The sequence below is a fragment of the Artemia sp. Qi Xiang Cuo genome, chromosome 4, assembly GCF_049724085.1.
Source record: "Artemia sp. Qi Xiang Cuo chromosome 4, ASM4972408v1, whole genome shotgun sequence".
Lineage (NCBI taxonomy): Eukaryota > Metazoa > Arthropoda > Branchiopoda > Anostraca > Artemiidae > Artemia > Artemia sp. Qi Xiang Cuo.
Window position 1 is genome coordinate 34,918,144 of NC_142797.1, and position 12,720 is coordinate 34,930,863.

The window sequence follows — 12,720 nt, forward strand, 5'->3', positions numbered from 1 at the left end:
CCTGTGCATCTGACGGTGTTTGCTGTGATGCCAAGACAGTCTGGATAGTGATCCACCAGATCAACATGCTTCATGATTGTTGTCATGAAAAAGCAAGTCTGTTGTTCACTATATGCCCTGTAAAACAGGTAATGATTAGTTTTCGTGAAGTACTGTTGTACTCCAGCTCCTTGCTGCAAGGTAGTTGGTCCAGTTAGCTTTTGTCTTGTTATGTTAAAGGAACTGGTTGATTTGGAGGTGTTTTATGTTTGTCATTTTGGACCAGATGCCGGATTAAGACTCTTCCTTGCCTTCTTTTATCCCTGATAGTCCCCTTTAGTCATCCTTGTGTGTGTCAAACACAAGATGATTTCATTCTAATCTTGTGTTAGGTTCATCAGCCTGTAATTGGAGCACTTACTGGCATGTTTGACAGTCATAATAGTTGCTGGTTGCTTAGACAACTTCTACAGAAGAACCATTCCACATACGAGAACTATCTTGTGACTTGGACGCACGCTTGTTAATCACATTCTCTTGCTGATGATCTTCTTGCGGATTTTCCGTCATTGCAACTTATTGAGTAGGTGGATCAACTTAGATTTGTACAGGCATGACAGGATTGTACCGTCTGGCTAAATAGGGCTCTTGGTGTCAGAGTGAACTCACAGTTCCTATTGGCCCTCTTCCTAGTTTAACCAGTGTAACATTGAACGGTCCCAATGACCAACGGTCCATAGACATTTTTAATATCCTTCCCTTACTCAAGGATTTTATTTAGTAATTATAAAAAAAAAATCAAATGAAAGTGGAGCTATATTAAAACCAGAGTCGAGTGAAGAGTGAAGGTTAGATCATAAAATTTATTTGAAATTTAAAACAAACATAAATTTAAATGAATAAAATGCCAATTTTAAAAAACAGAAATCACCACAAAAGCGAGTAGGACTAACACCCTGTATCACTTTTGCATTCTTCACATTCATATAGTTTTTCACCAGTGTGGGTTCTTATATACCTACCCGGTTTCTCCACGGTGAATTTTCATATGCACAGCCAAACTGAACTTTGAAGAAAATTTCTTTTTGCATGCTTCACATTCATAGGATTTTTCTCTGTTGTGAGTTCTCATATGCTTAGCCAATCTGCACTTCGAAGGAAATTTCTTTTTGCACACTTCACATTCATGTAGTTCTTCACCAGTGTGCATTCGCATATGCTCATTTAAAAAAGAAGCCCTATACAATTTCTTTTTGCATACTTCACATTCATACGGTTTTTCACCAGTGTGGGCAATCATATGGAAATTAAAACTTTGCCTAAGATGAAATTTCTTTTTGCATACTTCACATTCATACAGTTTTTCACCAGTGTGGGTTCTCATATGTAGATTCAAGCTTCGTCTCCGTAAAAATGTCTTTTTGCATACTTAACATACTGCTGTATGTTTCTTGTTGTATTTTTCATGCAATAAGTTACAAGCTATACTACCTACTTCCGATGTCCCTGCATTTGTCTGGTTTTGTTGTTTGATGTCTATATGATCGTTTGAACGCTGAGACGGATTAAAATCCTTCTCTACTTCCCCTAGAATGTGTTCTTTGTCTTGGTCAGTGCCAAAGTTGGCCAATGCCAATTTGTCTTGGTCAATGCCAAAGTTTCCATTGAGTACCTTTTCTACGGCAGAATTAGTCTCGAAGTCCATTAGTATGTCTTCTCGGTTTGTAAAATTAGTCGCTCCATTCATAAGTTGTGAATCTGGGTCAATGCCAAAGTTTCCAAAACTTGAAGCCATGTCACTGAAGGAATAATGCTGGCTATTCATATTGTGATTTTCATGTCACGTCATTTATAGATGCAACATGAATCCAGCCTTTTATATTAATGCATGACATCATTACAATACTGATGTATATAAACATGACGTCAGTTATTTGAATTTTTTCTTCCAAAATTAAGCCTTGACGATTTTTCTCAAACTCGTAACGCATAGACATCGATTTTTTGGCCAGAAAATCCTATGATACCAAATCACCCCCCCCCCCCCAAATATGGAGCCATTTCCAAGAAAAATGCACAAATACATATTATATATATATATATATATATATATATATATATATATATATATATATATATATATATATATATATATATATATATATATATATGTATATATATATATGTATATATATATATATATATATATATATATATATATATATCTATATCTATATATATATATATATATATATATATATATATATATATATATATATATATATATATATATATATATATATATATACTACTAACAACTCACCGTAGCACCAAGCCGCCTGAGGCCAACACAGCAACGCACGATCCTCCTCCACCCTAATCTATTCAAAGCCTCCCTTTTTACACCCGCCCACGAAATTCCCATTTCCTTTCAATCTTTCTTTATGACGTCCTCCCACCCCAGACGGGGACGACCTGCTTTCCGTTTAGCCCTAGATGGTTGGCCGAAAAGAACAATCTTCGGCAATCTGTCATCCTTCATCCACACAACGTGTCCTAACCACTTTAACCTTTCTTTCATTACAGCCCTAGAGAGCGGTACTGAACCACATTTTTCGTATAGCCTATTGTTTGAAATACGGTCAGTCAGCCGGGTACCCAGAACAATCCTTAAGCAATTTCTCTGGAAAACATCTTGCAAATCTTCATTCGCTTTTCGGAGCGCCCCTGCTTCAGAGCCTTATTTGACCACTGTCATCACTGTAGCTTCCAATATTCTCTTTTTGGTGTGCAGACTTATCTTCCTATTCTTCCAAACTTTTTTTTAACTGTGAAAAAAACACCCTGAGCCTTGGCTATGCTACTTTTAACATCTTCACTGCTCCCACCATCTTTACTAATAATACTACCAAGGTAAGTGAAGCCGCCATCCTGATCAATCTTTTCATTACCCAACGTCACCTTTTCATCTTCACTTACTCCTAGCCTTAGTCACTTAGTCTTCCCAACATTAATTTTCAAACCAATTCTAGCACCCTGAACTCGCAAAACCTCTAGAACTTCATTCATTTTGCTCACACTTTCATCTAGGATGCTTAAATCATCAGCATAATCCAAGTCCAGGAGACTTTTTCCTCCCCATTTTTGCAGTAGTTTCTTCGTCATTATTATCAAAGTAATCATCACCAGAAAAGTAGCTAGCTCTACAATTACCCTCACCTTGAGGTATTCATAAAAATTTGTTGTGGCATGGATGTGGCCCATCAGAAACTTATTTGGACAATTTTTAAACACAGCTGAAATTGCCCCATCTGTGTCTGTTTTTCCTTTAATTTAAAAAACTGTCCATTCAAAACGAAAGGCAAATCATCACACTCCAAAGTTTTTTTTTTCTAAAATTTCAGTTACTAGGTGCTATTTCAGAAAAGTGTAACCCCATTTAAGACGATTCAAAAACGTTGCAGTGAGCATCTTCCCAACAAAGCTGGTGTTGAGATTGAACACTGGTCTGGAATTATTTGAGTATTTAAGTACCCTCAAGTTTTTCTAGTTTTTATTTAAATATGACTATTAAGGACTTTTGAAATTTTTACCTAAATAGAGTACAAGTACTGAAATTATTTACTTGAGTAATTACTTAAATACTTTTTACTTAAGTGATTCCCAACACTGCTCAAGAGTAACCATTCTTCAAGGGAAAGGACCTTGAGGCTGGCAAATTCCGTCATAGATTTTAACCTAGCGAGAGCAAAGTATGTGCTTGTGTGTGAGATATCTTGAGTTGTTGTGTGTTTTGAATCTTCTGCGGATAGTTTCAAGTATTAAGTAGTACGCACACAACATTCGAATCAGGGAAAGACAGTAACAGAATCCAGAAAATGGCCTGTCAACAGTTCGGACATTATTGCAAGCATGAAGTGTATAGATTTGGTTATTAGTGAACTCGCACAGAATTGGTTATACTGAAGCACTTAATACTCTCGGTTTTACCTACACCGTGTGCGGACCCCTTTATTAACTACATACTTGCAAAATTTGGGCTTTTAAGCACCAAGCTACTTTGTTACTTGTTCAACAAACTCTGGTAGTTTTTCCAAAAATTCTTGGAGTTAGTACGATGAAAATTCTAAGAAATTTTTCAGAACAAATAAAGCTCCAAGCTGGAAGATATAAGATGGTTTCCTGCTGAGAGATAATTCTAAATCTTCAAAAACTCTAGCGTAAATCTCCAATAAGGGCTCAACAAACACATGTTGTTCAGGAAGTTGTTGTTTTAGACTTTATACATTTTCTGTTGTTTTGTGCTATTGAGATTTTCTTTTCTTGTAAAAAATAACCCCTATGTTGAACATCAAGAAAGAAATATAAGGCTTTCACATACCTTAACTTTTCTAATTGGTTGAGTCCTATTGCTGGTTACAGACGAAAGAGCAGATCGTTGTTGAAGTCCATTTTTCTTCATTACAGGTCGAGTATTACCATTTTCCCGATTCTGGTTGCCCTTATTCTGTTGAATACTCGCCATATTTGTATAAGTCCTTATTTCCAGCACTGTAAAACAGAATGCAAAATAAATGTAAAAAAATTAACTTTTTTTTAAATAATTGGTCTCCAAATATATAAGAAATATTATTGTTTTTGCTACCCGAAAAAAATGAAAATCTTAAGCTAAAACTGAAAGGTTGCTAACACGGTTATTGTTATATATCTAGGCCGAATCATAGAAAAGTATACTATATAAAATATACTGCAAAATTGATTCAAATAAACTGACTCGTGGTATTCATGTGGTTACTTTCTGATAAAACTACTAAATGATTATGATCCCTGGATAAAAGCTCACTTCTGTGGGTCAGCAGCAACAAGGCAGATCCTGAAACTTACCCACTACAAACATGTTCTTCATGCCGACACCTATTCATATCGAGCTCTCTAAGAAATGTCGAAGGAGGAGCTTTTCAAGGAAAACCAGCAATTGAAACAGATCTGTCTGAGGGCCGCACAGGGAGTTGAAACTGCCTGTTTTGATGAGAACAAGCACACAAAAGCTGAGTCTGGGAAACAAGCAAATGCCACTCTACTAGAGGCCGTGACTGCATCTGATGTCATCAAAATTTTCCAAATACCAAACACAAAGATCTAAGAACGCAATGCTCAAGGCATTGATGAACTATCTCCATCGAGTAGAGTCAATTTTGTTTTTTTGTTGCTGCTACCCAGAATGCCGATATGGAGCTTCATCTTCAAGCTGAAGAGCAGCTAAGCAAGCTCTTCTTTGCCTTTGATAAGATAAAATACAAGCGACTGTGGCCTAGATATATCGTAGAAATATATGACCTGAGGGCCAATCACCTAGGAACCTGTGGAGAGCTACAAGCAGATGACATTGTCGTCCCCAAGAATTACATCCGCTTTGTATTCTAGCCTTTGAATAAGCTGATGAAAATACAGCCTGAACTTGTTGAGACCTCAAACAATGCAAATGCTAGACAGATGCTCTTCCTGGTTACTCCAGAACTCTCTCGTTTAGCTGAAGAGTTCAAGAGTCAATTTAACCTGGAGTGTACCATAACCAGCGAGCACCATGCCCTTGGGCCAAGTGTTGTCAATACTGAACATTGTGCTGTCAACACGGTTAAGACAGCTATTCTGAATATGGGGACCCATTTGCTCCTGAAGAAGACAGGCCACATGGAGTAATCACTCATGCCTATATCCCTGATGAATATGCACCATCAATTTTAAATGCAGATGTGACTGGTCAGAAGCTTTATGAAGAATATGTTACAGAGCAAATGGCAGACTGATGATCCTGGCCAAGTCCGCAGAGGCATCAACCAGGAGGAGGTCATTGGAAACTTTGAGTTCACTCTGAAACAAGAGCCCTTTTTGAACCAGACGGTACAATCCTGCCATACCTCGACAAATCTAAGTTAATCCACATACTCAATAAAGTGCAACGACAGAAAATCCTCACGAATATCATCAGCAAGAGGATGGGATTAACAAGCATGCGTCCAAGTCACAAGATAGCTCCCGTAGATGGAATGGTTCTTCTGCAGAAGTTGGCAAAGAAAGCAGCAACTAATATGACCGCCAAGCATTTGAGTAAATGCTCCAATTACAGGCTGATGACCCTAACACAAGATTAGAATGAAATCCTCTTGTGTTTGACACACACAAGGATGACTAAAGAGGACTATCAGGGATAAAATAAGGCAAGGAAGAGTCCTAATCCGGTATCTGGTCAAAAATGAGACAAACATAAAACATCTCCCGATCAACCGGTTCCTTTCACATAACAATAACACAAAGGATAACCTGGCCAACTACCTTGCAGCAAGGAAACTGGAGTACAACAATACTTCACACTAAAACTAATCATTACCTGTTTTTCAGGACATACAGTGAGCAACAAAGACTTGCTCTTTCATGACAACAATCATAAAGAATGCTGATTTGGTGGATGACTGTTAATCCACCAGATTGTCCTGGCATCACAGAGAAACCCGACAGACGCACAGGTGTTTTTTTTTCTCCAATGCACAGATGTCCTAGTGTTAGACATAGCAAAGCATGATCTCATGCTTAAAATAGCAACAAGCTATCTCCTACCCTTGAACCCAACGACAACATGTTCTGAGAGTTCACATCCAAGGTAGAGTATGAGGACAGGTCAGCATGGCTCTGCAGGATCACCAGACAAACTTCCTGCACAATGGCTACCACAAGGAGTCTGATGGCCAGCTGAAATCAGCCATGACAAATCTTCCTTCAGCTTCAAAGGCCATCACTGTAATGGCAACCTGTTAATGCAAAATGACTTTTCTTCCGACAGATGTTCTTGTAAAACAAACAACTTAACCTTCATGGATCTTTGCCAGTATAGCAGTGCTTGTCAAAATTATGAGGATACAAAGAATGCATACCAAACTGATGATGATAATGATGGTTATTATATGTGATGACTCCTTGATTACCTTTAAGATATTTCTGTTATGATGAGCATATTGGTCTTTAATGAACTCTTAACTGACTTAGTCGGTTGTTCATGTTTGGTTACTTGTAGAATAATAAATAAAACATATTTTCAGTTTGTTATTGTATCTAGTTTATTTATTTTGAAACCATGATATTCTATAGCCCTTTTAAAGGTTTTTGCAGTTAAAATTAACGCTTTAACGTATTTAGAAGCTGAATTTGTTGCACCGCAGCCCTTTCGTAACACCCAATATGGCTGCCATATTGGACTCTCTGTAAATGAAAACATTGCTTTTTTGAATACTTGTGATGTAAGGTTTCCAAGAGTATATAGTTTTCATACTGCCCAAAAAAATTCAGCGAAATTATAGTGATCAAGACTAAATGTATAAAATGGGAAAATGGGGAATATGCCCATTTAAATCTTAGTAAAACAAACTTCATGAAATATTTGAAATACAAATTCCAAAAATATTGTTTCATTTCCAGCAACATTAATAGTAAAGGGTTTCTGAGTTTGCTAATTACAAATATAAGCCCTCCATATTGCAATACACACATCCAAAATCAAAACAAATTAAGCATAAGTTACACAAATAGTACGTGATTTCTACCAAATCTAGTCTTTAAGGATTTTTTAGCTAGATGGTTACAAACATGAGACTAAAATCGTAACATAGTTCGTAATAAAGACATCCCCTATATTCACATATATAGACATATCGTACCGGTTCCAAAAAATCATAATCATTCTGGAGATATTTAGGAAATGGTCGTAAAATTATCGAAAATTATCAGATGTTTTATCATCAAAATCTAGATATATTCTAATTTGGCATGACAGTTCTAAATCAGACAGTTCTTATGAAGGACTACAGGGCATTGGAGGGGAGTGTACGCGGAATTGGTTTAGAAAAGAGCGCATGGGGCGTCAAAGGGGTGCTAGTTTCCCCTCTACTTGGATTTCACCGTTCACAAGGGTATTAGAACTTTGCATTTGCGATTGAATGAGCTCTCGCCCAATTTTTCCACGACCATAAGGCTGGGGAAAAATAACGCACGGGTGACACATGGATCTTTACTAAGTTTATGCTAACATACAGACTGTGATAACTTCCTTACATTTCATTTTTGTACGGTATTTGCCTAGAGAACTAAGTGGAGAGAAGGAAACATGTTAAGAAAACAATTTTCACTCTATAGTGTATAGAATAATCATAGTTAGCATATTTTGCGTGCAGTCCTGCTATAATTTACCACCTGCCCCCATAATGTGCAAATATATAGCCCAAACTATATATTTCTTATCTATTCGTCCAATGCGTCTCAGTTATTTCACCCCGTGTACCTGCAAATTGATTCGATTGTGACGAAACAAAAACTGGAAAAACAAGTTACAGGGGGCAGAATGCATTGAAAATATATAGTTTGGGCTATATATTTGCACATTATGGGGGTTGGGGGTAAAGTATGGCAAGGCTGCATGCAAAATGTGTTAAGTGTGATTATTCTGCACATGAAGTAAGAATTGTTTTCTTAACATGTTTCCTTCTCTCTAGTTTAGTCTCTAGGGATATACCGTTTTTACTCCCCTTACTAACACATTTCTAAAACAGTGCAAGTTTTACATCATTCTTAAAAGTTGCTAAAATATATTATAGTCATAAAAGTGGTGACAAATTATAACTTGTGAATTATAGACCTTGCCAGTTATAACATATATCCTAGAAAAGTATACTAACACTGAAAAAGAGACGTACGCAGAAGGTGGAGCTCAGGCCTTACACTTCGAAAACCCAAATTTTTCCAATTTTGGGACGTTTCATGATTATTTTTTTAATGACTCCCCCCCCCCCACCCAAAAAAAGTTCTTGTGTGCTTGCAGGAACTTTAACATATACTATATACTTTACTATAACATATACTTGAACATATGATCATGTAAAACTGCATAACTCTCTACATTGAAATGAGCTTCGATTCAAGAAGGGTAAAACAGTGGAGGCGGTAACGTAATCTGCAACTTCGATAATCACCCTCGGTGCCAAGACTTGCTGAATTGCTTCAGCAAGTATAAGAAATGAGTCATGTTTTACAGATTGGACAAGAAACCGCTAGAATTCAATGAAAGTTGCTATTCCCTACCAAATTCGACAAAGATCCGGTAGGCTCTTCTCATGGATGCAGATGACCAGAATGTAGCCCTTTCCTGACACAGTTCCAGTTGAGCATGGTAACCCTAGACCCAAACTGTTGCTGTTGATCAAGTTTTATTCGATGAATTCCACGAGCCTCTGCAGTAATTATACTAACAAAAATAGATTTGTTAGCCCCCTTTCCAAATGGTCGGATGACGGGAAGACCCTAAAAAGACGTTACTATGTGCCTTGCTTTTACTTCGGAATATATTTCGTTGGTATCTAACTTTCACTTCTGCTTGATATGCTTCTGACAAGAACCTATCCCCCCCCCCCGAGGGACAATAAAAGGTATAATTAGGATATTTTTGTAACTTCTGACGAAGTTGAGGGCTAGGCCATGGGATCAAGAGAAATTTCTCCACGACAAAATAATAGTGCCTCCCCCCACCCAAGGAAAGTCGATTCATTTACACATTGACTCAAAAACTGCAACTAAGAATCTTACTTCTCACGAAGTTTGGTTGAAATCTGACAACAGTCTTTCATAGGGATTATACTCCTTAAGAAAGTAATCCTTATGAAACCAATACGAGCCTGGTCGAGTTCTGACCCCCCAAAAGTGGGACTAAAGCTCTAGCTCTTACCTCCCCTCAAGATCCAACCATCCCTTCTGGCAGATGCCCTAGAGGTAATAATTTAGACATCCCCTCCTTATATCCATCAGAGGTCCGGTTGTGTCCAGACAACAAAAAAAACACAACTAGAACACTAGTTTTTACTTCCTACTCAGTTTGGTTGAAATCTGGTAGCCCCCTTCTAAATAAGCTGGTAACCCCCTTCTAAAAAGATGTACAGATTTAGGGGGGAAATACCTCCCTTTCCCCAGCCAAAGAGTGCGACCCCAGACGGACTCGTCTCAGTCTACTTTTGGGCATGAGCATGATCTGCATGAAAATGCCAGAAAGTTCTATAAAAATTGTGGATTTCACAAAAACGAAAATATCGTGCATATTTCGGGATTTCCAGATTTCTTTTTCTTTCCATAATTATTTCTAGAAATCTTGGAGAGGTACAGAATTTTTTATTTCATTTCTCTTATAGATAATCATGTTTTACATGAGCCAGGCATTGTATGATCCCAAAGAAAATTGCTCTTGGAACTATAAGTTTTGTTTGGCATTCGGTTTATACATATTAGTAGTATTTAAGGTTTTAAGACGTTATTGATAAGAAATTTGAGGGTAAACTATGGTAAACTACGAGGGTAAACTAAGTTCAAAATCAAAACATATCAAAAGTGAATACCAGAAAAAAATGTCACCAAATTTATTCAAAATTTCTAAGGTTCTTTGTTACACATCTGGGCCTGATATTGTAAAATAGGTGTCAGAAACCTTCACGCGGATAACCCTATTATGACAGCTACTACAACTTTTAATTAATACTAACTACTATTATTAATGAAACGTAGCAGCCAATATTACTAATTTTAATACATATCATTAATTTATTTATTTCTGGTCTTAAGTTTAATATGGCTCTTTACTTTTCTTTGAACAACTTCTTTTCGGAAACTTTGATTTTAATTAATTGTCAAAAAGTGACTAAAAAGAAAAAGAAATACACATTTGACTGAAAATCTGTATTTTCATAAAATTTTACGAACCAAAAAACGTTCAAATGGGGATAAGTCCCCATATCTGCTGATGACGATTGCTGTAAATCTGGACGAAATATCCAGACTTTTTTATCCTTTGTTTTCACTGTCTAATAAATGGGCTTATCCACATTTGAACGTTTATTTGCGCATCATATAAAGTAAGTGTGGTCTTTGATTAATCTAATTTTCATTAGACGATACTGTTCTATTAGCTGGAAGCCACGCAAGAAGTGAAGTTTGCTTAATGCTAATGAAATAAAAACAAAATAGGATGAAAATATAATAGTTTAGAAGAAAATTTCGGCTATATATTTGCACATTAGGGGGGTGAGGGGTAAAGCATAGCATATATTAAATACGTAATCTAACCTAATATATGTACCTTTTTTCCCCCTAAACCTAAAAAATTAAAGTTTAAATATTGTAAACGCAGTGAGAAACGACTATTTGCAATCAAATTCTCCGTTGAACAGTGGTGGATCCAGAGGGAAGGCGAGGGGGGCGCGCGCCCCCTCATAACGTAGTCTAAAGCAGTGTAATTTACTCAATTAACTCAAGTTTGCGTTAATTAAACTTGCTTTTAACTCAATTTTATCTGATCAACCTATTTTGCGCCCCCCCCTCTAAAAATTTTTTTCAGATCAACCTATTTTGCTCCCCCCCCCCCCCCTAAGAAAAATCCTGGATCCGCGCGTGCCGTTGAAACAGCCTGTTTGACTAGTTTCTTTTATCATCTATCTTGCGTGGCTTCCAGCTAATCGAACAGTACCCGTTAACTTTTATGAACACAGGTACACATACATTTGCTCATAATGGGGGAGGGGGGGAGGGAATGTTTGAGCAGTATTTAAGTTCTTATTTCTAATAAAAACAAACTGTGTGAAAGGTATGTTTTGTTTTCAATAAAACGAAAATGACACTATCTGGGTTTTTTTTCGGAGAGGGGGATTGAGAGGAGTCAATAGTATACTCAGTAGTTTTTGGTACTTGTGCATTCAGTTCTGAAATAAAATATAAAGCCTTTTGTAAAGTATTGCTTGGTGTTGAGGTATGAAAAAAGTCGTAAATGACTACAAATAAGACAGTAGCCGGTTTTGGCCGTAGTACCCAAAGAAAATTAGCTTAGGCTCCGTTGAAATCTACGTTGTAGGTATGTTTTTATTGAATGTTTGATATATAGAGATGGTATTTTGATTGGGTTAGGTTTGATATTTAATATAATGCGTTCTGTGCGCCCCCCCCCCCCCCACCATAATTCTTTGTTCTAGTTTTCATAATTCTGTAACTAAAATATTGTATTTCCATCATATTTTGGTATATTTCATTATGATTAACCGAACTTCATTTCTCAAGTGTGTACCGAATAATGCACAAGTACCAGTTAACGTATGAAAAACCTTTAATATACCAGGCTAATGCACGTGTTCAAATTACGCAGAACATAAACTGAAAACACTTACTTTTTCCAACCATGTCATCACATTGAATTACAACATTCAACTGTTTTCAACTTACACTTGCGAAATCAAAATTGTAAAGGTTGAAATGAAATACGAACAAATGTGGTAAAACACTGTCAGTCATTAGGGAAGAAGTCCTTTAGTTTTCGTTCTAAATTAAATCTCCCAAAAATAAGCAGGTCATGAAATGACCAGGTAATTGACAGGTAATTAAACAGACAAATTATATTACTTATAATCAAGGCTGTATTCAGAGGAGGGGTTTGGGGGTTTGACCTTCCCCCCCCCCCAAAGAAAAAAAATGTGTGTCCAACCCGTAAAAACACAATAAAAATGCATAAAAACATCTTTTTATGCCCTTTAAAGTTATTTTTGTACCCCCCCCCCAAAAAAAATAACCCCCTCCCTCGAACAAAATCCTGGATACATCCCTGCTTATAATTGATTATTTTAGCAAAGTGGATTATTTATAAAAAATACACGAATATCGTTAAAAAAC

The 12,720-nt window shown here is 36.8% G+C and overlaps 1 protein-coding gene across 3 annotated transcripts in view; it reads right to left on the minus strand.

Moving 5' to 3' along the window:
- The window catches only part of CycA (cyclin A), a 96,286-nt gene that overhangs the window by 48,775 nt on the left and 34,791 nt on the right, over positions 1-12,720 (minus strand). For 2 of the 3 annotated variants that reach the window (XM_089088256.1, XM_089088255.1), the window contains exons 1-2: positions 12,222-12,244; positions 4,361-4,530 (exon numbers count right to left, since the gene is read on the minus strand). In XM_089088256.1, coding sequence (XP_088944382.1) covers positions 4,361-4,530; positions 12,222-12,234 — 183 coding nt within the window. In that variant the 5' untranslated portion in view covers positions 12,235-12,244. Of the gene's footprint in view, positions 1-4,360; positions 4,531-12,221; positions 12,245-12,720 lie in introns of those variants that run through there. The other variant, XM_089088257.1, reaches the window with a different exon arrangement.